At 48.7% G+C, this 24,375-nt stretch overlaps 1 protein-coding gene across 2 annotated transcripts in view; it reads right to left on the bottom strand.

Moving 5' to 3' along the window:
* Nucleotides 1-614: 614 nt before the first annotated feature.
* RAB11FIP1 (RAB11 family interacting protein 1) overlaps nt 615-24,375 on the bottom strand; it is a 29,913-nt gene continuing 6,152 nt past the window's right edge. Inside the window, exons 2-6 of one of the 2 annotated variants that reach the window (XM_082680280.1) lie at nt 15,414-15,859; nt 13,519-14,305; nt 10,684-12,474; nt 9,805-9,913; nt 615-4,179 (exon numbers count right to left, since the gene is read on the bottom strand). In XM_082680280.1, the coding sequence (XP_082536406.1) occupies nt 3,961-4,179; nt 9,805-9,913; nt 10,684-12,474; nt 13,519-14,305; nt 15,414-15,859 (3,352 nt within the window). In that variant the 3' untranslated portion in view covers nt 615-3,960. The remainder of the gene's footprint in view (nt 4,180-9,804; nt 9,914-10,683; nt 12,475-13,518; nt 14,306-15,413; nt 15,860-24,375) is intronic. The other variant, XM_082680281.1, reaches the window with a different exon arrangement.

Genomic DNA, 24,375 nt, shown 5'->3' on the forward strand with positions numbered 1-24,375 from the left:
GAGGCAGGCAGACCTCTCACCTCATCAGCAAAGGTGGGAGATTGGTAGAATGAGCTCAGGAGGAAGAGTCCTTTACAGCCAGAATTCCCTCTACTCAGAAATGAATGAACTCGGTTGATGGAACCAGGAACCTAGATCTGGTACTGATCTGGGCGTTCCTGAACCCAGTGTGAATTCAACTCATGCTCCAAAGGTCAAGATGCCACTCTCTGGGAAATCAGTGGGGCAGGGGTGAGGAGGCAGGGGGTGGCATGGGGGAGGGAACCAAGAAAGTGGCCTTGTTCATGTGATTAGCTGAAGGCGACCACTGCCAAGGAAAAGGTGGCAGCCTGTAGCACTAGGGACAGGAAATTCAAATGATCTTCATCTGGTAAACACCATAGTCCCTTCCAGGCCAAAATATGGGGTATGTCATAGGGAAGGGTCAGAGATGTCCCAACCTCTGGAGGAGAAAGGGCATTGGGATCCCTGGGCATCAGACAGCGTGGCAGCAGCAGGAACCCAGGCAAGAGACCCTCATGGGGTGAGAAACGCCGGTCACGCCCCCAAGGAAGGTTTTCCAAGAAGACAGAAGAAATTCTTATTGCACCCGTACGACACCACAGACACAAATCTTTGAAAGGTAGTGCCATTTTATTTAGTGTTGTAGGAAATTTGAGGTTACTTCTTAAAAATAAAAGCAAAGAAGTTCAAAATTCCCGAAGTAACAAAGCAGGAAATAAGAATTCTGTAATCCAGAGATGCTGGGTGAACTTTCACGTCAGAGGGAGGAAGAGGTCAAGTTAGCAGCTCACATGATAGATACTGAGAAACCACAGGGTTGAGGCTGGTGTGGAGGTTAAGCTTAACTGGAGGTTAAGCTCTCCACTCACCTAAGGCAACAGATCCTTCAGCCTTGAGGGACCATTAGTTAGCAGTTCTAAAAAAGAAGGGGCACAGGGAGGGAAGATCGTGCCTAATTTAACATCAGGTTGCCTCTGGCCTTCAGTTCGGCAGGTGGCTGAGTGTCGTGGATCCTCCTCCCTCTTTGCCCTTCCGAGCCCCCACTGTTAGCAAAGCTGGAAACCACACACGTATCCCACTCACCACGCACGCACCCTCCACTCAGGGTCAACGCTGTTCGTGTGGCAAAGGACAGACCTTCCTGCCCCTCCATTCTGTTACCCGGAGAGGCCGACACACAGGAAATAAAAGGGGTGGGCAGGACATCTGTCAAAGTCCAAGGACTGAGATGATATGAAACACCCGGGCAAAGGGTTGACATTTTTTTCCGGACGCTGACCTCCCACTGAAGTTCATCGCAAGGTGTTTGGTATTTCATCGGATGCTTCTCTGAAGTACTGACTGGTCTTCCAGGGGGTCAGCCAGGCAAGGCCAAGAAAGAGCTGCTCCTGCTTCTGCAGAGCACGGCCTCCTCCTAGGGCCCGTCAGTTTGGTGAGCACTTTCAGCAGCTAGAGGCTAATTCAGGCTCTCCTGGTATAGACAGCTGGGTGTAAGCCCTCAGACCCACGCCGGCTGCAGGAGCTCCAGCCCTCCAGTCCACCTGCCCCTGCCAACAGCTCAGAGCAGGCTCCAGCTTTCCTAGCTGAGTTCTCCCTCACAGCAGAGTCCTCAAGGACAGGCGTTAACCGGTGACCTTGAGAGGTGCAGGAATGCTACCTGCATTGGAATTTTTTTCCCAGCAGTGGTAGAAACCAGACACCCTTGAAGTAGATTGTCCTTCATTCTCCAGAGTTCTCGAGTGGCATACAGAGCAGAGGAATTTGCTCCTCCACCCAGACGTTCCTCTCAAACGGAGACCGTTCCTCTCAAACAGAGACCGGCTCCCATCCCCGAGGTCCTAGCAGCAGATCTTTCCACAACAACCAGCTCTTGGGAGCATGCAGGTCTCCGTAGCGGCTCTTCCGAGGAGAAACCACTCAGCGCTCCCGCCACCCAGTGCACGTGGGCATCACCGTCAAAGTACATTGACATCAAGTAAAAAACATTGCAGAACAAATATATACACGTGCATTTGCAGAGTTCCAGGGAATATCCAGTTCTCTTTACAGGGGTGCACGGAAATCTCATAGCGCTACAAAAATACAAGTCATCTGAGAAGTTTACAGTGGTCCCCAGTACTGTAGGAGGGTATTAAATAAAAGAGCTATCGATAATTCAAAGCAAATTAGCTAAATCAAGTTACAGTATCATCCTTCAGATTAAAGTGCTCTGATATTAACTAACGTGGCAGCAAACGTGATCCTGAAAAGGGATTCCGCTGCCAATCACCTTGCCTCTTAACTTCAATATAACAAGAATGAACATAGAAGAGCGTTCCATTTAATAACCGCTCTCATCTCAACCCCTGCCCACCCACTTGGCCTGTGACATTCTCCTCCCAGGAGAGATGTTGGGATTTGAAGAGATTCTGTCACAACTGGGAGAAAAAAATGAGTAATACAGAAAACATTCCAATTCCAATATCAGGTTACTAACAACGAAATTACCTGAAGACTCTGAACTGGTGCTATTAGTTGAGAAGGGGGCAAGTGTCCTAGTTTAAAAAAAAAAAAAAAAGTATGTTAATCTAGTTTTAAAAATACAGCCATCTAAAAATAGGTATCATCTTGCTCTTCACAATTTTATAACAAGGGGTGGGGGAGGGCAATGCCAAGAAGAGCTGCTAAGGGAACCAGGGAGCCAAGCGACGGCACGTGGGAGAGGGCCAGTGGATGCCGCTGCAGTTGTTCCGTACCTGGTGGGACTGTTTTAGCAAATGCTTGGCTCACCCGATCCCTAATCAAGGCACTGACTCGGTCACTCCAGCCAGCAGGGACCCTGCGATCACAAGAGGAGGGATTTTGACCAACTGCCCCAGTGCAAAGTGATTCTAATTCCCCTGGTCTACTTTCCGTACCTCCACAGCCCCTCTTGGATGATAAAGAGCACACTTTAAGGCTACAGAGTAGCGGAGGCTGATGTCTGAAAAAGGCAGCTTGCTCCAAATATCAGAGGCACACTCGGAGGTGTACCCTAAGCCCCTCTGCTCCAGTCGAAAACAAAAGACCAAGTCCGAGGAGCTGGGTAGGTTTACATAGTATCAAAACTTAGCATCTGCAGCCAAAACGCCACAGCTGGGCTACTCAAAGGCCAAGAAAGTATGTGCAACACCGCACCAACTGCCTGGTCCTCATCATCTCACCCTAAGTTTTAATGGCTGGGGGAGACGTACTTTATATTTTATTTTTTTATTTTTTAAAGATTTTTTCCAAGGTATGGTTTCTCCCTCCTAGTCCTATTGGCTTTTTTTTTTTTTTAATTTTATTTATTTATTTTTGGCTGTGTTGGGTCTTCGTTCCTGTGCAAGGGCTTTCTCTAGTTGTGGCAGGTGGGGGCAACTCTTCATCGTGGTCCGCGGGCCTCTCACTATCGTGGCCTCTCTAATTGCCGAGCACAGCCTCCAGACGCGCAGGCTCAGTAGTTGTGGCTCACGGGCCTAGTTGCTCCACGGCATGTGAGACCTTCCCAGACCAGGGCTCCAACCCGTGTCCCCCGCATTAGCAGGAGGATTCTCAACCACTGCGCCACCAGGGAAGCCCGGGAGACGTACTTTAAAATCTCAATATTAAAGAAAGAAAACCCCAATGTTAAAAATACATTAATACCCCCAGCGCCATCTGAACCTCTGGGCCAGGATCAGATCTAATGACCATGTCTCCGGTCAGGCATAAAATATTTACAAGTTGGTTAAAGGCACAGTGGCATTTAAAAATAAAACCCTGGGAATGTCCAATAAAAGATTCATTGTAATAATTAACCTGGCTTCTGTGGGTGGGACTGACTCTTGCCAGATAAGGCGTGAGGGAGAGAGCAGTCTGGAGCCTGGACCCTGGGGCTCCCAGGCACACCGAGTCCTCTGCCTTGGGAGCAGGCGGAAACAAACTCACACACAAGTCTCAGTGCCGGAGGCAAGTGATTCACATTTTTCCTGCTTTTTTGCCAACCTGAGAGGGAACCCGGAGGATGCTGGGGGTCTCTTCCATGACCCTGACCAGCAGGTTGTCGATGTAGTCTTCCAGCTGGCGCACCTGACACTCCTTCTTGCTTATCGTTTCCTTCTGTTTGAGGACAAGCTGGATCAGCTCGTCGTGGGTCAGCTGTGCATAAGCAAACGCGGGTTCCGAGGGCTTGTATTTCTTTGGGGGGGGGAGAAAAGTGATAAAGTCAGTCAAGGAGTCAAACATCTTAAAGAAATACAAAAGAGGTAGCTTTTAGTGACTGAGTCTGTGATCTGAGTCTCCTGGGAATTCGTCTTTGATTTTGGTGGAAAACTGATGACGGATGAACTTTTCTGTGAAAGGGCCAAAGAGTTAGTATTTTAGGCTGTGCAGGCCACAGGTGGCCTTGGCTGCATGTTCGTCTCTGTGGTTTGGTTTGGTGTTTTGTTTTATGACCTATTAAAAATGTACAAACCGTACCCAGCTCACAGGCTGCAGACCCCCCGGGCTAGACTCTGGGCTTGGGGTTTAGAGATGTAATGACTGGTGGCCTGTGACCCCTGGAGCTGGCACAACCAGCTACCCAAGTGGAGCTGAGCCCCAGTCTAAGGTGACCTGTGAAGAAACCCTAGTGGCAGACGGTGCAGGAGGCGACACTGTCCCCCCAAGACAACACGTGGCCGCTCATCCCAGAAGGTCTGCTACTGCCTCGGCTGTGCTCAGGATATCTGGGGATCAGGAGGGTGCACTGGGAGACCCCACTGTAAGTCACTCCCCAAAACTACGCAGAGTCAAAGCCACGGGCCACCATCACAGCCATCAATGGCGCCCCCTCTGGGTACAGCGGCTGAGCAGCCCCGTCCTGACCAGAGCAGGAGCCCCACGGAGTTACACTGACAATCTGGGATGACTGGCGGCTGACTGAAAACTGCCCAGGCCCCAGCCACGAGGAAACGCAAGATAAGGATTATATAAAGTAACACGCTGTACCAAGTCTCTAGTGAGAGGGGAAAAACCCCCAAAGCTAACTTTTCCTGAAATCTGTGGCTCAGATTCGTAAGTTTAAAGAGACGAGGTCATGGGGCAACCTCAAGACAGTTTTGCCGGTGGAACTCTGAGGTAATCACGGTTTCACTGTCGTGAGGGTCTAACAGTTTCACCGAGGAAGGCTCAGAACCACCTGCTTCAAGAAGCAGCTACGTCAAGAGCAGGGTCAACCCTGACACGACACAAGAGAAGACCCTGTTCAGTCCAGTGACGCAAGCTGCCTGCACACCGGCCAGAATCCCGAAAGAAATCCCGTCCCTCTTGTCCGGGCTACAAAGAACAGCACGATGATGGCAACACTAGCTTAGAAATGTGCCTGACACTTTCAAACAGGGTGTGTCTGTTTACATATCCTATCAAGGAAAAAAGTGGTCTTTGTAAACAATAGCCAAGAATACACCCTCAAGGGGTTTTAGATTATACCTCTGTCACAGAAGGATTATATGTATTCAAAAATATTGATTACATAAGATGCTCTGCAAGAGAGTTTGGGAGAGAGGAAGAAGCAGCAAGCCGTGTAGCGCAAAAAAAAAAATTAATTTCCTCCCCCCAAATAACAGGATTTTGTTTTGAATCATAAAAGGAATATTTACTTATCATAGAAAATCTCAAATCCAGAAGAGGGAAAAAATTATTACCCTCTAATATATATAATTATAATATATAACTTATAATATAAGTTATTATTATAACTCCAACACCTAACATTGGGGTCTCTTTCTTTCTTATTCTTCCTGTTTTTCTGTTTTGTTTTGTTTGTGGGGTTTTTTCGTTGTTGTTTTTTATTTGGTTTGGTTTATTTGTTTTTGTTTATTTGTCACACTGCACGGCTTGTGGGATCTTAGTTCCCTGACCAGGGATTGAACCCGGGGCCCTGGCAATGAAACTGTCAAGTCCTAACCACTGGACCGCCAGGGAATTCCCTTCCTGGGTTTTCTTTATGATATGTTTTACAACTTTAGCATCATACAAAATCGAGTTTTATAGCTTTTGAAAATTATTATTTTGTGAGCATTTTCCCATCATTAAACTTTAGAAAAATTGCTTTTTAAATGGATTTTCTTTGTTTGTTTAATTTTATTTATTTAATTTTCGGCTGTGTTGGGTCTTTGTCGCTGCACACGGGCTTTCTCTAGTTGCGGCGAGCGGGGGCTACTTTTTGTTGCGGTGCACAGGCTTCTCATTGTGGCGGCTTCTCTTATTGTGGGGCACGGGCTCTAGGCATGCAGCCTCAGTAGTTGTGGCATGCAGGCTCAGTAGTTGAGGCTCCCAGGCCCTAGAGCGCAGGCTCAGTAATTGTGGCGCATGGGCTTAGGTGCTCTGCAGACCAATCTTCCCGGACCAGGGCTCGAACCCGTGTCCCCTGCATTGGCGGATTCTTAACCACTGCACCACCAGGGAAGTCCTAAATGGATGTTTTAAATTTCATTATATTTTAACCATCTCTCTGTTGCTGGATATTTAGGTTGGTTTTGATTTTCACAATTATATAATAACATTTATTTAAATGTGTGACCATAAATCTTTGGTCATATCCCTAAATGTTTCCTTAAGACAAATGCATAGAACTGAAAAGGCATGCACACTTAAGGTACTTCCTACAAACTGTCCAACAGCTCTTCGATTTGGATTCTGTAATCTAAAGAGGAAACTATGCAGGACTTGGAAATCATTAGAAGTTCCTATTCATGTGATGACTAAAAAAATTAAAAAGCAATCCAGCAATTACAGAAAGTGAGTAATGGCCATGGAGAGGAAGAGGTGCAAAGAAAATACCCATTAATTCAAGAAACAATAGTGCCCAGTGTCACACATTTCCTTCCAGGATTTTTACGTTGGATTTTTCCCTTATAGCTGTACCAATAATGACGTACATTCAAATTTGTATCCAACTGTTCCCATACAACATGACAGATGATTTTTGGATCTAGTTGGCTGGATTATTTTTAAATGGAAGTGTGGAAGCCACCTGAATAAATAATACATTCCTAGTTTTAATCATCTATAAAAGATGGCGGCCCTAAAACAACAACAACAAAAAAAGCCATTGTAGTAATGATTCAGCTGGCTTTTCGTAACTTCAGCGATGCGACTTCTTTTCCTAACCTCTCTCTCACTTTGCAACATTCCAAAGAGTAGTTATTTTTATAAGCACTGTTTATGCCTTAGTACAAAGCGTCTATTCTACGGTCGGCCAATAGCCGTCTCCAGGAACCTTTCCATGTTTATTCAGAGTAGTTACCAGGTATGGTCCAGGACCAACAGCTTTGTTGCATCCAGGCAGGGGGGCAGCAGCGGAACTTACAAATCATGAGTAGAATAAGCAGCCGTTGCCTTTGTTTTAAGGCAAGTTACTCTCAGTCAGGGCCCGGAGATAAGGCCCTGGTTAAATGAGCTTTGCAGAGGAAGCAGAATGGGAACCAGGGGCCTTGCTTCTCTTCGGAGCCAAGCTGCATGCCACAGTAAATGGAAGAGGGGACGGGGCGAGGGGGGTGCTAAGTGACTCTAGTTTTCGTGATGGTCCCTTTCATGCTGTTCTTTTGCCCAGTTTCCCGGTAAATATCATTAACTCCAAGAGGACAAGTGCTGCCCCTTCTACACAACTACAGAAGCCAGCCAGGCTGAGCTGGCGAAGTTAGGGTCCACCTTTAGGCTTTGGGCTAAAACACCGTGGGTTCACAGTTCTGGCTACAGCTGATCATTTTGAGAATGATGCTTAACAGTGATGCCCTGTCAGCATGGACGACAGGGAAGAGAAGGCAAGATGGCCAGAAGATGCTAACTTGTTTTCAGCAGCAGTTCGTTATTACTACTCAGCCTCTCGACCCCAAAATCTCCAGCTTTCAGTGTACCTTCAGCCCAGCGCCTGGAGGCAAAGGTGCAACAGAGCCAGAGGTATCAGCCACCGCCTGGCACTTACGAAACGCTTGCAGGAGTGAAGAAGACGTGAGCAAAAGTTTTATTTTAAAAACACAAAAACTATTTGATGTCCTGGAGTCCCTGGGACCGTAAATATCTATGACTGAATGAAACTTCTAGACGCTTGCAGTAAAATAGAAATAAAGTTTATGTCTCCCAACTGCGATCCCCAGCGGTGGGTTAGGAAATTCCTGTCCACGTGTCTGAAACACAACACATCTGAATCCCTCTGATTTTAGGATCAGAAAGGGCAGGATGAAGATACTCTCCAGCAGAGATCATCTGGGGGGCACTGGTTTTGGTTTTAAGGGGAGGAGCTGGGTTTTTTCGTGTTAGCCACTCAAGCTTTTTAAAGAGCAGAGATCTTCTCATCCAGCAATAGTCTTCCTGGAAATTTAGCTTACGGAAATCACCTACAAGAAGGGAAAAGTTCTATGCGAGAAATTATTGATGACAGTGTTGTTCATATTGAAAAATAGAAAACAAGCTAAGTATCCACTAACCGGGGAGTGAGTAAGTAAAGACTGGCATAACCTGCTCAAAAAATAAGTAAGTAGCAACATGCAAAAGTGTTTACTATGTGATACTAAGGGAAAAAGAGGATTTCAGAGCGTTTCCACGCAGGTGATGGAGCTGGAGAACCATCATTTTGCTACCACCACGTGCGTTAGTGGACAGAAGGCCTGCCAGGAGAAGGCTGATAAGAACAGGAGGCTTACACCATCTGAAACGAATTCCCCACACATTTCTTACTAACTGTAAAGGGGAAAACTAGCAACTTTGCACTGGAGACCCTAGTGGACACCTCCTAACCTAAGTCATCACAGTTAACGCCCCACTAACAGGACAGGCTGGTGTCACGGGCTCTTTACACAACGCACTGGAAAGGGCACGTTATTTCTCTAGTTAATTCCTGCCGAGAATGCCCAGCCTTGACCAAACCGCAGGGAGACATCAGACAAATCCAAACTGAGGAAAGTTCTACCAAACGACTGACTGCAACTCTGAAAAAGGTCAACGTCTTGAAAGACAAAAGAGGCCAAGGAACTATTCCAGAATAAGGGAGACTCCCGAGATGAGATAACTGAGTGACCCTGGACCGGAGAACAGACAGACAAGAAAGGGCACTACTGGGAAAACTGGTGAAGGTGAAATACGGACCGCAGATGAGAAAGCAGAGAGGCATTCATGTTAAATTTCTTCATTTTGATAAACGCCTTCATTCTTGGGAATTACACACTTAAGCATTTAGGGGTAAAAGGAGCACGACGTGTGCATCTTACTCTCAAATAATTCAGAAAAAAATATATACGCAGCTACAAAGAGAGAACGGAGTAGGAGAGGGTGAGGATGATAAAGCAAATCTGATGAAATGTCAACAGTTGGTGACTTGGGATGGAAGTAGACAGGAGCTCTTTGTGCTATTCTTGCAGCTTTTGTAAAGTTTGAAATTACTTCAGAATAAAGTTACAAAAAAGTCTATCTGTGCAATGATGACAACTGCGAGAATTGTATGTTCTTGCCAAAAGATAAGAAAGGACATGTGGGGAAAATGAGAATATCTGATCTGCATGGGCTGGAGGGTGGGTGACAGTTTCTTCTCATTAAAAAAGAGTACTGGTGTCAATCATGTTGCTTGACACACAACAAAATTCAACGACAGCCAAAAAACTATGAGGGGAAAAGTAAGTATCCCATGGAAAGTGTAGGGGCTTCCAAAGATCATCCAGAGACCGAGACGTGTGGTTAAGTCACCCCTGGCGTTCCCTGCTGCCCCGGGAGATGTATGTCATGGTGACTCTCACAGCGGGTTTTCTAGATCCCTAACTAACCTGCCTCCTTCTGGAGAAGACATACCTTCATCATGGCTTCGTTGACCAAGTTCTCACTGATGATGGTGGCAGTTCCCGAGCTGGAGAGAGCGACCTTGGTGGCTGCCGTGTTCATTGGCTTCACGGGATGAAGTCTAAAGAGAAGGGGGAAAGGACACTTAGCTGTTTCTTAGACGTGTATGTCACGGCAGAACCGGAGGAACTGAGGGACTGCCTCTCTCAGACGTGGCCGCCAACGAGAGAGGTGACGGGGGAATAGCGGGGACACGCACGCTGACACCTGCAGTCCCACACGTGCCAACGTTCCTTCAGAAAGGAAAGCAGTCAGCGCGAGGCAGCCACGTGAAAGCCAACAAGGCACCACTTCCGGCCACGTGTCCCGAGCGTCTCACAGGACCCTTGGCCTCGTTATCAACGTCAGGAGAACGTTAAAGACGGTCTCCTATTCTTAGCGGCAGCTGCAGCCTAGGACTCCACTGTGGGAGTCCCCGCAGAGCCCTCTGCGCGCGCCTCGAGAGGGAGGAAAGAGCTCAGAACAAACAGGCCAGCTTCCCATCGGGCGCTGCTTAAAGTAAGCTGTCCGCACTGCTGGGTTCTCCTGGTCAATCTCAGCTGGTTTCCGAGACTAGGAAATAAGATACGGTTCCCGGTGTTTCTCTACAAGGAGAGCTCCAGCTCAGACCATGCAGAACAATTCCAAATCTACCTCTGAAGACAGCTGCTACTCTGTTCTTGCTACAAACGCAGCTACAAACGCTGCTCCCGGCCCAGGACACAGCCCTTCCGGCAACACAGGTGGACGCCCCGCAGAACAGCTGTGCGGTGAGCAAGCCCTGGCGCCTGGAGACGAGAAGCAAAGGGGGCACGGCTACACTCACGAGGACGGTCGTCCCCCGGCTCTCACCTGTGCTTGGCCGACCCGCTTCCAGCGCTTGGCCGAGCCGAGACGGGCTGTGTGTCTGAGGGTGAGACCCAGGCCTGAAGAAGCGGCTTCCTCTTGCCAGAATTTTCCACTTTACCCGCGGAGCCCTCGACTGCTGCTTTTTTTTGAGATTCTGCTGTACTGGTGTGGTGGGTGTCAGAGTGTGCACAGGTGGGAAAAGAGCGTGTGGCAGGAAAGGGCTCAGAAAAGGGGGGGCCGGACACAAGAGAATCCAGGGCTGCGGCTGGAGGCTGACCCGGCCTCCCATCTCCCACTGGTTTTGCCTCCCCGCTGTCACCGGGGCCCGGCGACTGTGGTTCCTGAACCTCCAAGGCTGTGGTCTGCTCTGCAGAAGGGGGGGCGGGTGCTCTGGACGCTCCCGGCCTGGGCTCGCGCAGGCCCCCTGCTGACCCGCCGGCCTCCCTGCTGGGCGCCCTCTCCCGCTCAGCATGGGCGGGCCACGTGCTCGGGGAAGAAGCCCCTCCTCCCAGAGCTGCCACCGGGGCCACCCCTCTGTCATCTTCAAGCTGATCTCCTCTCTCGTCTTCCGAAGCGACTTCGGGGATGGAAGGCAGGGTCAAGTCCAGATGGGCCAGGGCTGGGGGCTCTGCCTCGCAGGAGGACTGAAGGCCGTGCGGGGGGTCAGACAGCAGACCCTCGTGGTCACTGGCTTTGCTCTGGTTCTGCGCCATCCGGGTGTCGTCTTCCTGACTCCTGAGACGGGGACCATCTTTCCCCGAGCTGGCGGCATGCGCGGGGCCCCCCAAGAAGCTCCCCTTGGAGGACGGGCAGGGAGGGCCAGCTGCCAGGGCAGCGGGCCAGGGTCCAGCCACAGCCACGCCCTCGTGGGAGCGTCCCGTGTCCCACGCATTTCCAGGGGCGGCCCCTTGTGGCGTCACCGCCTGGGGGTCACCTCTGTCCCCGCGGACCAGCACAGGGGCCTCCTCCCCCGCCTCTTCCCTAGAGAGCTGCTCGGAAAACACCACCTGCCCCTCGATTCCCTTTCTGCCCTCACAGGCATCCGGACCCATCTCTTCGTGTCTCTGCATCGCAGAGTCAAGTGGAGGCACCGACTCGCCCACGGGAACGGGGGGCACCGCTTCCTTAACTGCAGGACTCATCCCGCCACCCCTGTCTGCATCCCCCACAGGAGACCTAGAATGACCCGCAGAGCCTGAGGCTCCCCGCCTCGCGGGCTTCCCGGCAGGGCTGCCCGTCCCGCCTCCTCTGAGCGCAGTGGCAGGTGTTACTTCTCGGGCCTCGACAGATGAAGGGATGGTGCCTCGTTGTTTCCTGGGGGGAGACCCCAGAAGCTCTTCTTCTCGCCCCACTTCCGGCTGCGTCCGGAGAGACTGTCCTGGGTCATCAGCGCTGGTCTTCCCCACTGGAGAGTCTTCCATCCCTTTCCCCACTGGAATGGGTGTCTGTTTGGAAAGCGAGCCCACAGCACAAGGAACAGTACTTGGAACTTGTGTCAAACTCTCCTTTTCTAGCTCTGGTTCAAGGAGCGAAGGCGGTTCTTCAGGACTGGCCTCACCCACATCTGTGGGAGGCCAGTGTTTAATGGGAGTGGATGTGGAAATGGGGGCCGCTACAGGAGAGGGGAAAGAGGAGCCAGGAGGAGAGTCCAAGGGCTGTGGCTCTGAGTCATGCCCCAGTTTAGAAGGGATGGGTGTCTGACCAGAACTGGAAGGGAGAGCAGAGAACACGAGAGGAGAGCGAGTGGAAGGAGGGAGCCTGGGTGCGGGCTGAGCCTCTGGAGACACTTCCAGTCTGCAAAAAGGACAAAATAAAATCTGCAGGTCAGTTGCAGATGCAGCATGAGAGGCAAAAGACATGTAAAAATACAGTCTTTCCAAAGGCGAGAACTCTTTTTTATATTGGGGGCAGTACCTTGAGAAGTTAAAGAAGCAGCACCAATACTTAATCCACAAAGGGCACAATTTTATCACCAAGTACATCTGCCACAGAAAGGACTGTTGCAATAGAAACAGAAAGATCCAGGTAGAGCAACAGTCTGCAGTCTCTTTTGGTGATAAAGAAAAAGCACCTAAAAAGTGCAAAGTCATAAAAGGTGTACCACAAAGCAAGAGGCAGATTTTGAAGAGGAATACTGTGTGTGTGTGTGAGTGTGTGTGTGTGTGTGTGTGTGTGTGTGTGTGTGTGAAATCAAAGTAGGCAGAATCTCAAAAAAAAGTCTCTCCCACCCCCAGCGCACAGGAATATCGTCACTGTGAATGTGAGTCATGCTGAGAAGCAGAACACCGGCTAGTGAGACAACGTGCAGAGGAAACACACAGAGAACCCTCCCAGTCACACTTGACAGTGGACCAAGGGTCTCTTGTGCCAGCAAAGCCACACCAAAGTGCAAGGAGGAGAGATTACACTTGCCTCAAAGGGAACTCATGGGAAGAACCTACTAAACCCCGGTCTGCACGTACCACCACCGAAACCTGGTATTGCTCCCAGACCACGGCACTCGGAATCTGATACAAAACCAGGGCATTCCACTGTGCTCTGCTTATCTCACTGAGATGGACAGACCAGTTCTAGGTACTTTCGCCAGAAGCAAAACTGTGTGCAGAGAAAACGCTTGCGGCAAAGATGCCTGCAAGGAAAATGTCGGGCAAGGGGCAGACCACGCCTGCTGGCAGTGGCCCCGGGCTGGGGCACATCACTGCAGTCTCTGCAGGTGGGCCAGGCCAGTGGTAGGAACTGGCTAAAAACAATTTCTGCAGGAACCACTACGGACCAACAAGCAAGGTCTGCTCTAACGTAGGCATGGCCGCTGGGCCCCGGGGAGGGGCCGAGACTCACCGGGGTTTCACGGCTCTGGTCTGGGGAGCCCTGGGTGAGGGAACAGGTGGCGCTGGTGCAGCCTTGGGCTCTGGGTCAGCTTCTGGTTCTGGGATCTGCACGTCTTCAAAGGGGTTCGGGGCTCTGCCCCATCCGGAGACAATGGCCGCAGTCTCCTCGTCCGATCTCTTCACAGGGTCGTCGACAGGCCCCGGCTGGTCCTCACTGGCTCTGACCGCCACGGGCGTGCCTTCCCTCTCCTTCCTGGGGGCGGCCGGCGGGCTTTCGCCTTCACTGCCCTTGGCTGTGTCCTTCTTCCCGGTCACCAGGGAGAGCAGAGAGGACTTCTTGTTCTCCTGTTTCTTGCTCTCTTTGGTTTCCTTTGCAGCCTCCAAGGTCGCCAGAGCCGCGTTCTCCCGAAGGTCCCCGCTGACCAGCTGCTGGTAGGATGGCAGGGACATGGACTTGAGAGAGTCCTTTGTGGAAGACTCGGAAGGCACTGCACCTCCTTCCCCAGGCTCCTTCAAAGGTCGAGAGGCCAGGTTTTCTGTAGATGAGAACAAATGCTTCTTCCTGAGGCCCTGGGGGGATGGCGAGGAGGCCGGGGAGCTGCCCTTGGTCTCGCTCTTGGCTTCAGGCTGCTCCACATAGACGTGGTTCCCGTTGATACAAACATTCGAGCGGGAAAGGGTGTCATTCTTAGACCGAAGGCCTCCCAGGAAGGAGAGTCCTTCCTTCTTGGGGGGGTTGAAGTGGATCTGGTTCAGCTGCTTAGGATCCACGCTTGCCGTTCCCTTGTGAGACAAGACTGTGGGAGAAGAACAAAGAACCAAGGGAGTGAGAAGCTAAGGGAATGGGTCGCAACACGGGGTGGGGGTGGGGGTGGGGGGCGGGGCATGGCTTTTGTCCTCACGCATCTGAGTGCATTTTTGGTTGTCACAGCTGGGTGGGGTGTGCTACCCGCATCTAGCAGGTGGAGGCCAGGATGCTGCTAACGCTCCTACAAGTACAGGGAGGCTCCCACAACAAACCGTTATCCTCCCAACTGTCAGCGGTGCTGAGGTGGAGAAGCCGTGCATGGAAGCAAGGATAAGGGCAGTGCTCTTGGTAGAGGTGCAGAATCTGGCCAATAATAGGGATCTGGTCACTGAGACTGAATTTCAAAATATCCAGTTAATTCAGAGTTAATGGAACTGGATTCCTCGGCTTTCATTAGGAATGTATTCCATGAGAGCTCAGTATAAGTACCCAACGAATTAATGAAATATCAGAATTACTGTAAGTTTCCATGGTTTTATCCTTAATTAAAAAAAGAAACTCGGGGCTTCCCTGGTGGCGCGGTGGTTGAGAGTCCACCTGCCGATGCAGGGGACACGGGTTCGTGCTCCGGTCCGGGAAGATCCCACATGCCGCGGAGCGGCTGGGCCCGTGAGCCATGGCCGCTGAGCCTGCGCGTCCAGAGCCTGTGCTCCGCAACGGGAGAGGCCACAGCAGTGAGAGGCCCGCATACCACAAAAATAAAAATAAAAAATAAACTGTACATGCATTCATTCTGTTAGCCCCAAAAGCTTGTACTAATGTACATCAGTTACAGAGCCAGGCGTTATGGAAAAGGCATTCGCACATTCCTAGAAACCAGAGGGCTTAGAAATAGAGAAGGCTTCCTAACCAAGGTTACCCCTCATCATCACCACCACTACCGTGACCACCACGAGCAGCTACAGCGCCAGCACCACCAGTAAAAGCAGCATCACCACTACCCCCGCCACCCCTCCACCAGCATCACCATCACTGTACTAACTGAGGAGCTGAATTAAAATCTTTCTCCTAAGGTTTGTTTGTTTCTTCTCTCCCAAAGCAAAGTAGGCTCAGCTTGGGGAGAAGGGCCAAGTAAGGAGGAGGGGAAGGAAACTCACCGTCCGAGGCAGAGGAGGACTTGTCCTCGCCATTGTCCTCATCCTCCCACTGGGACTGAAAGTCTCCAGGACGAAGCAGCACTTTGTCTGACTTTGCAGTCGGCAGGACAGACATGGACTGGGAAAGTGGTGCTCTCTGCAGGTTGGACCTGGAAAACAAGGTCTTGAGCTTTGACTTCTTCTTCTTGTCTTTCGAAGGAGACTCGTCATCGCTGTCAGCCGAGGGCGTCACGCTGGGGATGATGGCTGACACGGTATCTGATGCGCTGTCCTTATTCTTCCCCTTGATCTTGTCCTTCAGTTTCCCGAAGGGATTCCGAGACTTGTCTTTCATGGAAAGGTCAAACATGCTAGCGGTCATGTTGCTTCTCATAAACTGGATGTCAACCTCAATTTCTCCTCGTTCTTTATTCTTCTTCCCCGGTTTGGATTTCAAGGTACACCACCTACGAGGAGAAAGGCTGAGAGGTTACCTTTGAATGGAAGCACCTCAAACGATGTTCACAGTCCGTGTTACCTGGCCTCTCCTCTCTGCTATTACCAGCCTCGTACACACACCCTGTGTTCTCTTCTTTGGGGAGTGAGGGGTGCAGTGGGGGAGGGCAGAACTTGAAGTTTTATTTCTGAGAAGACACCCTCTAGGCAAAGATAGGATCTGATTCTGTACTTAGTGTAAGGTCACCTAAAATCTTGATTCGGTAAAGAGCTATTTCTAAGAATAAAATAAACATTCCATCAAATCACTTCCTGTGACTGGTTTTTTCCTTCAACGGGGTAAAAATGCAAAGATCATATACAAACAGTTACGTAGGTAGAGTGCAAATTTGCAAGAGAAAAGCAAGGGTTTGTAGAATAGTCCCTGGCAGGGAGTAATGGAAACTATAAGACAGAGTAAAAGATTTGTTAAAGAAAAAAAAAAAAAAGAGCGAAATAAGGCAGTCACAAAGTGACAAATATTGTATGATTCCACTGACGTGAGGCCCTTAGAACAGCCGAGTTCAGAGACAGAAAGGAGAATGGTGGTCACCAGGGGCTGGGGGGTGCGGGGGGACCTGGAAGTGTCAGTTGGGAGAATAAAAGTTTTGGAGTTGGGCGGTGGTGATGGTTGCATAAAAATGTGAAAGCACTTAATGACACAGAACTGTGCGCTTAAAAATGATTAAAATGGTCACCGTTCTTATATGTATTTTACCACGATAAGAAAGAAAGAGAAACTGAGAGGAGGCATTCATCCCCAGCTTAATAATCAGAAAAAGGAATATTTCAAGCATGATTCAAGAATTTCACTTGGTCATTTGCAAACTACTTCACGATATGGCAAATGATATTATATCAGCCCAACTCCATTGAAAGACGAACTTCAGAGAAAGTAAACCTCCCCTCGGCATTTTCCATCGGGTGAACCGCAAGAATGTGAGCCCGGTGAGTGGCGCGGGCTCCGCAGAACAAACAACTCCAAATACAGGGCTGACCCACAGCTGCCCCCGGGGTCACCCTCACATGCCGAGAACCACACTCTGATGTTCTTTTCGGTGACCTATTTAAGAGCTGAGGGCTGTGGACTTTAAGGAAATGATGGTTTTGCCCAAATAAACACAATTTCCTGTTTCACCTTCAGCCCGTCCTGCTCCCAGGGCAGATCGTGCCCCCCGCTACTTTAGCTCATTCTACACTTAAAGGGGCAGAGGGATGCAGAAACACACTTAGAAACGTCCTCCTCTAGGTCTCACGAGAATGACATGAAGTGGACAGCATACCCACTTTACAGATAAGGAAATTGAGGCTCACAAGTTAGGTAACTGGTACAAGGCCTTGCAACTGCTAAAAGGCACAGTCAGGACTCTGAACCAGCTCTACAATTTCCCCAAAGCTTTCCCTTACACCAAGATTCCAGGTTGGCACTCCCTCTGAACTCATCTTTGCTGAGCCGTCTTTTACAACACATAGAAAAGAGGGCTGAAATTTAAATTCTTTTTGAGGAAGGCTTAAGCTTCCAATTTAAATGTCCTGAGATGAAAGAAGAGAAAGGGGAAAGCCCCCATAGCTGGCATCAACCATAAATCATAGGGCTGCACATAAAGTTCAGACACAACGTCATCGAGAAGGACTTACACTGGATTAACAAAATACAGCCAAGATCTGGGAAAATGACATGAGCTACGACTTTGGACCTTTAGGAGAAATCTTTTACGATTTTTAAAACTACAGTCCACAGCTGGAGCAGGAGGAAGACGCAAGGTCCTTACAGACAGCCTCACCCTGCCAGCCGAGTGTCTTCCCAACACATTTTCCATGGCAGGCTGGGAACAGTTTGCATATCTGTCATTTAGATGTTGAGAGGATTATTTGTATCTTTCTCTTCTGACAGTCATGTGCTAAATGGTAGCCTTGGTGATGAGGGGTGGTTAGCTTTTGTAAATAGCAAGGGTAGGCACCTGAATAGGGGAAGTTGCTGAGAGCTGAGTGTGGAGGCACAGATGACCACACCAGCCACAAGCAGAGAGCCTCACCTCTCCACCCAGGGCCTTCTCCCAGCTCTTCCACCTCTCTATTCACCCTCCCAGGGGACGCAAAGGCTCCCGACCTTCAAAGAATACCACTTGCCAGCTCCCTGAACGGGGCGCCTTCCCCGAACTATCAGTGCTGAAGTCCGTTTATTTTGAGCGAAGCTGCAACCAACTCTAGGATCCTCCCTGAGGGCCTATTATCACCTGATGCTCAGGTTCAGTCCCTGGGCACTAGAGTGGGATTTGTTTTGGAAACTTCTAACACCACTAGGAGGTATGAACAGGCACTTCAACTGTTCCTGTCACTTATTTTCACACGCAAGCCTAAAACCAAAGACCAGGTAGCCAAGAACAGCCACAGGGCTATTTAAGGACGTGAAAAGCAGACTGAATCGTAGGCAGGTAAGTAACCCCTGTGAGTCTGCTGGATTTATTAAAGCTGGAAAGGAAGACAGGAATTCTTCTAGCAATATTATCCTGATCATTAAATTCACACAGCTTAAGCAAGGGATCTTTTTTTTTTTCGGTACGCGGGCCTCTCACTGTTGTGGCCACTCCCGTTGCGGAGCTCCGGACGCGCAGGCTCAGCGGCCATGGCTCACGGGCCCAGCCGCTCCACGGCATGTGGGATCCTCCCAGACCGGGGCACGAACCCGTGTCCCCTGCATCAGCAGGCGGACTCTCAACCACTGCGCCAACAGGGAAGCCCTAAGCAAGGGATCTTTGACACAAGTATAATCTGATAGTTCATGAAAGCAACGATCCATAAATGTCTCACCCTAAGAAATTCCAAAGCAGGACATATTTGTGGGTCCCAACATTAAGCATTGGTTCAATTTATCAGTGTTTCTGTCCGTTTGATTTTCAGTGCACTTAATTCCAGCACCTCACAGAAGTAGTTCATATATAATCAGGTCCCAGCAGGGCCACACAGCATGTGACAGCAGGGTGGCTGTGTCCCAGCACAACCATTCACGAAGGCCCAGAAAGCTTGAATCATCTCAGAAATCAGGGCTGGGCTTTCCCAGTACAAAGGGCAGAGTACAGAGAGAAAGCCATAATCCCAGTGTAGAAAGTTTATTTTTAGGCCCATATTCTAAAACATCCTGCAACCTATCAAAAAAATGAAAAATAAAAGGATCCCTTCTATAAGCAAATAGTCATTTTTACTTATAATTAAAAGTTAGTTCTTCCAAAATTAAAAGGATCTCTGAATACACAGAAAGTGACAAGAAATGTATATAAACTGTATTTTAAAGTAATAACACGCATAGGATAACAATTCAAATCATACAAAATGGTACAGAATGAAAACTTTAATCTCCATGCCCCTCAGTCAAGTGAGGATCTTGGAAATGAACATACAAGCAAAAATCGTGTTATCCAAACAGGCTGCCCTACTGTTTGGGAGTTTTTTGGTTTGGGGTTTTCTTGGTCAAACACAAGACAAGGCAACAGCTAAAAATATAGAAAAATTCATTTAAGTCTTCTACACTTTCAGAAAGATGCCTTATTAAGAGCAGCAAGGGAAAGAATGAATAAAAGTAAAAAAGCATGAACTGGGTACAGGAAGGAAAATATACAGTATGCAGGACACAGGGTCTGCTTCCCGAGTCGCCGGACTGGGGAACTAGTGTCTGGACCCGCATTGTCGTATCTCCTGGGCTTTTTATTTATTTCTTTTTAATACATTTATTTACTTTATTTATTTATTTCTGGCTGCGTTGGGTCTTCGTTGCTGTGCACGGGCTTTCTCTAGTTGCTGCGAGTGGGGGTTACTCTTCGTTGCGGTGCGCAGGCTTCTTATTGCAGTGGCTTCTCTTGTTGCGGAGCACGGGCTCTAGGCGCACAGGCTTCAGTAGTTATGGCATGTGGGCTCAGTAATTGAGGCGCACAGGCTTAATTGCTCTGTGGCATGTGAGATCTTCCCGGACCGGGTCTCAAACCTGTGTCCCCTGCATCAGCAGGCAGATTCTTAACCACTGCGCCACCAGGGAAGTCCTCCTGGGCTTTTTAAACACTCCTTTTGAGAACAGCTAAAACCACCCAACCATGTCCAATTATCAGGGCTGGTTTGCCTCAGAAGGTAGGTTTCTCAATACAAGGAAAGCTGGTCCCAGGGGGCCTTCTATCGGAATGTGGGAGAGCGGGGGCAGTGTGGTTCCTGCTCTTGGGAAATGAAAGGTCTCACAGTGCATCCCTGCAGACGTGCGGGATTACACTTGTAAAGGACTGACTGGTACGCCTCAAAAATAACCTGTCTGCAGCTGAAGCAAACATGTTTTTCCTTTAAAACATTCCAGAGGGGTAGACACAGACAGAAAAAATGTTGGCTTCAAAGATTCAAGACACAGAGAAACGATGGCTTCAAAGATTCGGTTCGGTTCATGTTTTTGCACGGCAGGCACTGGAAATACAAAACGAAGAGGCCAGATTCTTCGCTGAAAAGCTTACCCACCAGTAGAGAGCTGGCTCACCAAACATCACAAAGCGTTTGTTACACTGAAACAACTGCTGCCTTTTCTTTCTGACTATGAAGTGTGAGAAAATAATTAGACATGAAAAGAAATTCCTGCTAAAACAAGGACTCTCACACACAAAGAAGGTTCTCAGCTAATTGAAATCCCAAGGGGCTATAAGAACCACCTACTTAGGGACTCCGCAAAATGAATTAAGACTGCACCCTCCCATTAGACACAGGAGGCTCCAGGAAAGGCAAGGCAAAGGAAGACCACCAGCTCCACAAGTCACTTCACTTTAATGGGTGAGCATTAATTTCAAGGGGTCCTTGTCTATGGGTCTGATGTGGACTCCAGGGTCAATGGTGGACCGCCTACTTCCCTTCCTGCACAAAAACTCAACCATGAGTTATAGCATGAATCATCCCCCACGGTAACTAAACTTCATGACACAGGGGAGTTTGGCCTCAAGGGAGGAAAGAAGCAGGAAGAACACAAGAGCACCCGAGTCTAACGTTTGAGATGGAGGACGCACTTGATCTTTCTTAGACGGAGAAATTTTAAGAAGCAGTTTATTCACCGTCTTTCCCAGGGAATAAAAATAAATAATAAAAATCACGTGAGGGTAGCAGAGGAGGACATCTAAAAGGGGTTCTGAAAAGGACTGATTCCACATGGGTAAAGTGTCCAGACTTTTCTCTTGGTAGCCTAGAGGCAATGCACAGCAAACAGGGACAGAGATGTTTATGACCTATAAAAGGTTTGTGGTGTGTATCCTCCAGAAGCTAAGTAGTTTAACAGGTTTTGTCATTGACCAAGATAGCTAGTCCTAACTACCTAAGTGTGAATACAGAATCACCGATCAGCCAGCCTTGCCCCCGCCCGCCACCCCCGCCCCCAGGTGGACCTTCCCCTCTGCCCATCATCAACTTCCTGGTGGTAAATCATGAGGGTTGCAAATGGCTCCTTTTTTACCCTAATCCCTAAAACAGCCATTCTGGAAGCACTGAAAAGCTATCTGTAGTCACCAAATTCAATCCTAAAAAGCCAGTAAATGACATGGCAAAGGAGAGATCACAGAAAAAGCAGGTTGAAAACGCTTTTGATCTTCCTATACTATTTGCTCTACAGGAATTCCCTTAGAAAGTAACTAAAACAGGTTATAGAAAATTTTTTTTAATATTTTTTTAAAATTGACTTTCTCTCATGCTAATTCAAACATTCCCTTTTGCTGTATTTTCTTGAAGTCTTTTTCCCCCGCATAGTTCAACGATTACTAGCTGAGAGGCTTCAGACAAGTTACTTAACTTGTCTGTGGAACAGGGTTAAAAGCACCTACCTCATAAGGATGTAATGAAGATTAAATGGCTTAATATATGTAAAGAGCTTAGAACAGTGCCTGGCACTTACACTCAGTAAGTGTTCGCTATGATTATGACTTGGTAGTAACCAGAGTACACGTGCAATTCTATTTGCAGCGTGTTTTTAAAGATAATTGTCTTACAGTCTCCATACCCACCATTTTTAATGGTTGTATGATGTTCTGTGAAGTGCATTTATACCATTGTTCACCCATGGTTCTCAAATGGGAATTTAAGACATCAACAGTTCTGACTGACTGTATTCCTAAGGATCCAATCTTAAGCCATCAAACACAGATAACAATGATTTGCACTTGAAGGGAGCGGGAAAAGACTCAATTATAAAATTAGTTTGTGGAACTTCCCTGGTGGCACAGTGGTTAAGAATCCGCCTGCCAATGCAGGGGACACAGGTTTGAGCCCTGGTCCGGGAAGATTCCACATGCCGCGGAGCAACTAAGCCTGTGCGCCACAACTACTGAGCCTGCACTCTAGCGCCCGTGAGCCACAACTACTGAGTCTGCACGGCTAGAGCCCGTGCTCCGCAACAAGAGAAGCCACTGCAATGAGAGGCCCACGCACCACATCGAAGAGTAGCCCCCGCTCACCGCAACTAGAGAAAAAGCCCGCGTGCAGCAACGAAGACCCAACACAGCCAAAAATAAATAATTTTTAAAAATTGTTTGTATGACACAATTTCCAAAATTAAAAAGTACATACAATTTTTAAAAATACCACGATTGGTGAATAATTTCTATAACTTATCCTGAGATTTAATGATCCTCAGAACTCCACAGGATTTCTAAGTAGGTGGGAGAGACAAGAAACAGAGGCCCCCAAACTATTTCAGACATACGCCAAGATGGCATAACTGACTGCAGTATAAGGATCAAGACATATTTTCTAAGTTGAAAGCAATACCAAACTCCTTGTAGGTAAAGACTAAAGAAAAAACCAAGCACCAGTGTTTTAAGATTCTCTAAGAATTAGAAAAATTAACACATTTATAAACATGTAAGTCTACCACTCCTGCCATCATCTAGTTACCAAGTTTTTACTTGACCATATCTCAAAAAGCCACAAATGTTAATATTCTAACATCAGATCTGGTATCTCGCCTCTTGCCCAAAAGTAAATGCCACTGATGTAGTCTACATGATCTGCCAAAGAACAGTCTCTGTGGGGTCTCTTTAAGGATGGGGAAAGAAAATGTGATGGTTTGGTTCACCACCTCTCGGCCAGGACAAAAGAAAACAACTTCAGCATGACAGACATCAAAGAACATTCAGTCCACTCTACCCCACAGGCAGACTCACACTCCTTTCTGTGGGAGCTCCCGGCAGGGAAGCACAGCATCTGATTTATCTGGTAATCAGGTAAGTCCCAAGGAGGAGGAAAAAACCCCATACCACGAGGATTTCAAAATCCTGTTCTCATGACAAATGATCAGTAAAAACGAAAAGTTCCATTAGTGTAAAAGGAAATCCCACAGGACTGGTGCTGTAGGTGGCGACACTCTTGAAGAAATAACTCGGGGCCCGCCTGCCACTGGTGCCCCTCACACAGGACAGCGGTTATTTAGGATCACAAGAGGCCTTTTCAGACCAGGCTTTCTGGAAGCCTTGGCTGTTCTCCCTCAGTTAGCCAAGTCCTTTTGAATAAACAAGAATTTTAAAAGTGAAGTGTGCAGCGGTCACACCTCTAGAAAGGGTTTTTCTGGGATTTCCTATAAATGCCTTCCCTCTGCTCCACTCAGAGGCCAGCATTCAGGAAAAGACACTTAATTACAGCTGGCTTTTTTCTCCCTACGGGCACATTCCTAAATGTGTCCCTCAGGGACACCCTGGAGACGAAAGCCCTTGATTTTTCTCTAACAGATCATCCCCAGACCTGTCCCAGCAGGAAAGGAATTTCTCGTCTCATTAGTGGCTAAAAGCGGCTCCTTTACCAAGGGCACCGTAAGCCCCAAGCTGCAGGTGACCTGCTTCTCCAGTGTTGAGCAGGGGTGCTGACGAGCAAGCCAGACAGCACACTGGGAAACGGAGAGAAGCGAGGCTTTGACCTCATACCGAGGCCACCCCTAGTCTTTAATCCACTGGGCTAAAAGTAAGATTAAACACTTCTCCACGTCCACACGGGCAAACGACCGCCTGCCCTGTGTCTACAGGGACCGCACTCAGAGACATCTGCGCAACTAGGCTGGGTCACACAGCAAACAACGAGATGGAAGTGGTCCCTGGCCAAGGGGAAAGCAGAGGAACTGGCCTGGTCTCCTGCTGAGCCAGCTGCGGCATGAGATCTGGCCCAGGACCCCTTAAGGGGAGCACAACCCGCTCACCAAGTTTTTTCCACACAGTGGATGTTGGCTTTCTTCAAAGGCCATACACGTGTCTGGGTGTTAATCGTGTTGGAATTCAAAGGCCCTGAGGGGGACTTCCCTGATGGTCCTGTGGTTAAGAGTGCGTGCTTCCAATGCAGGGGGGTGAGGGTTCGATCCCTGGTCAAGGAACTAAGATCCCGCACAGCGCGGCCAAAAAAAACCAAAAAACCAAAAAAAAACCCCAAAGACCCTGAGGCTTAGAGATCCGCACCAGGCCCAGGACAATAGGCCACCCAGGGCATGGCTCTGAGATGA

This window comes from Grampus griseus (genome assembly GCF_964374135.1).
Source record: "Grampus griseus genome assembly, chromosome: 21".
In the NCBI taxonomy this organism is placed as follows: Eukaryota; Metazoa; Chordata; class Mammalia; order Artiodactyla; family Delphinidae; genus Grampus; species Grampus griseus.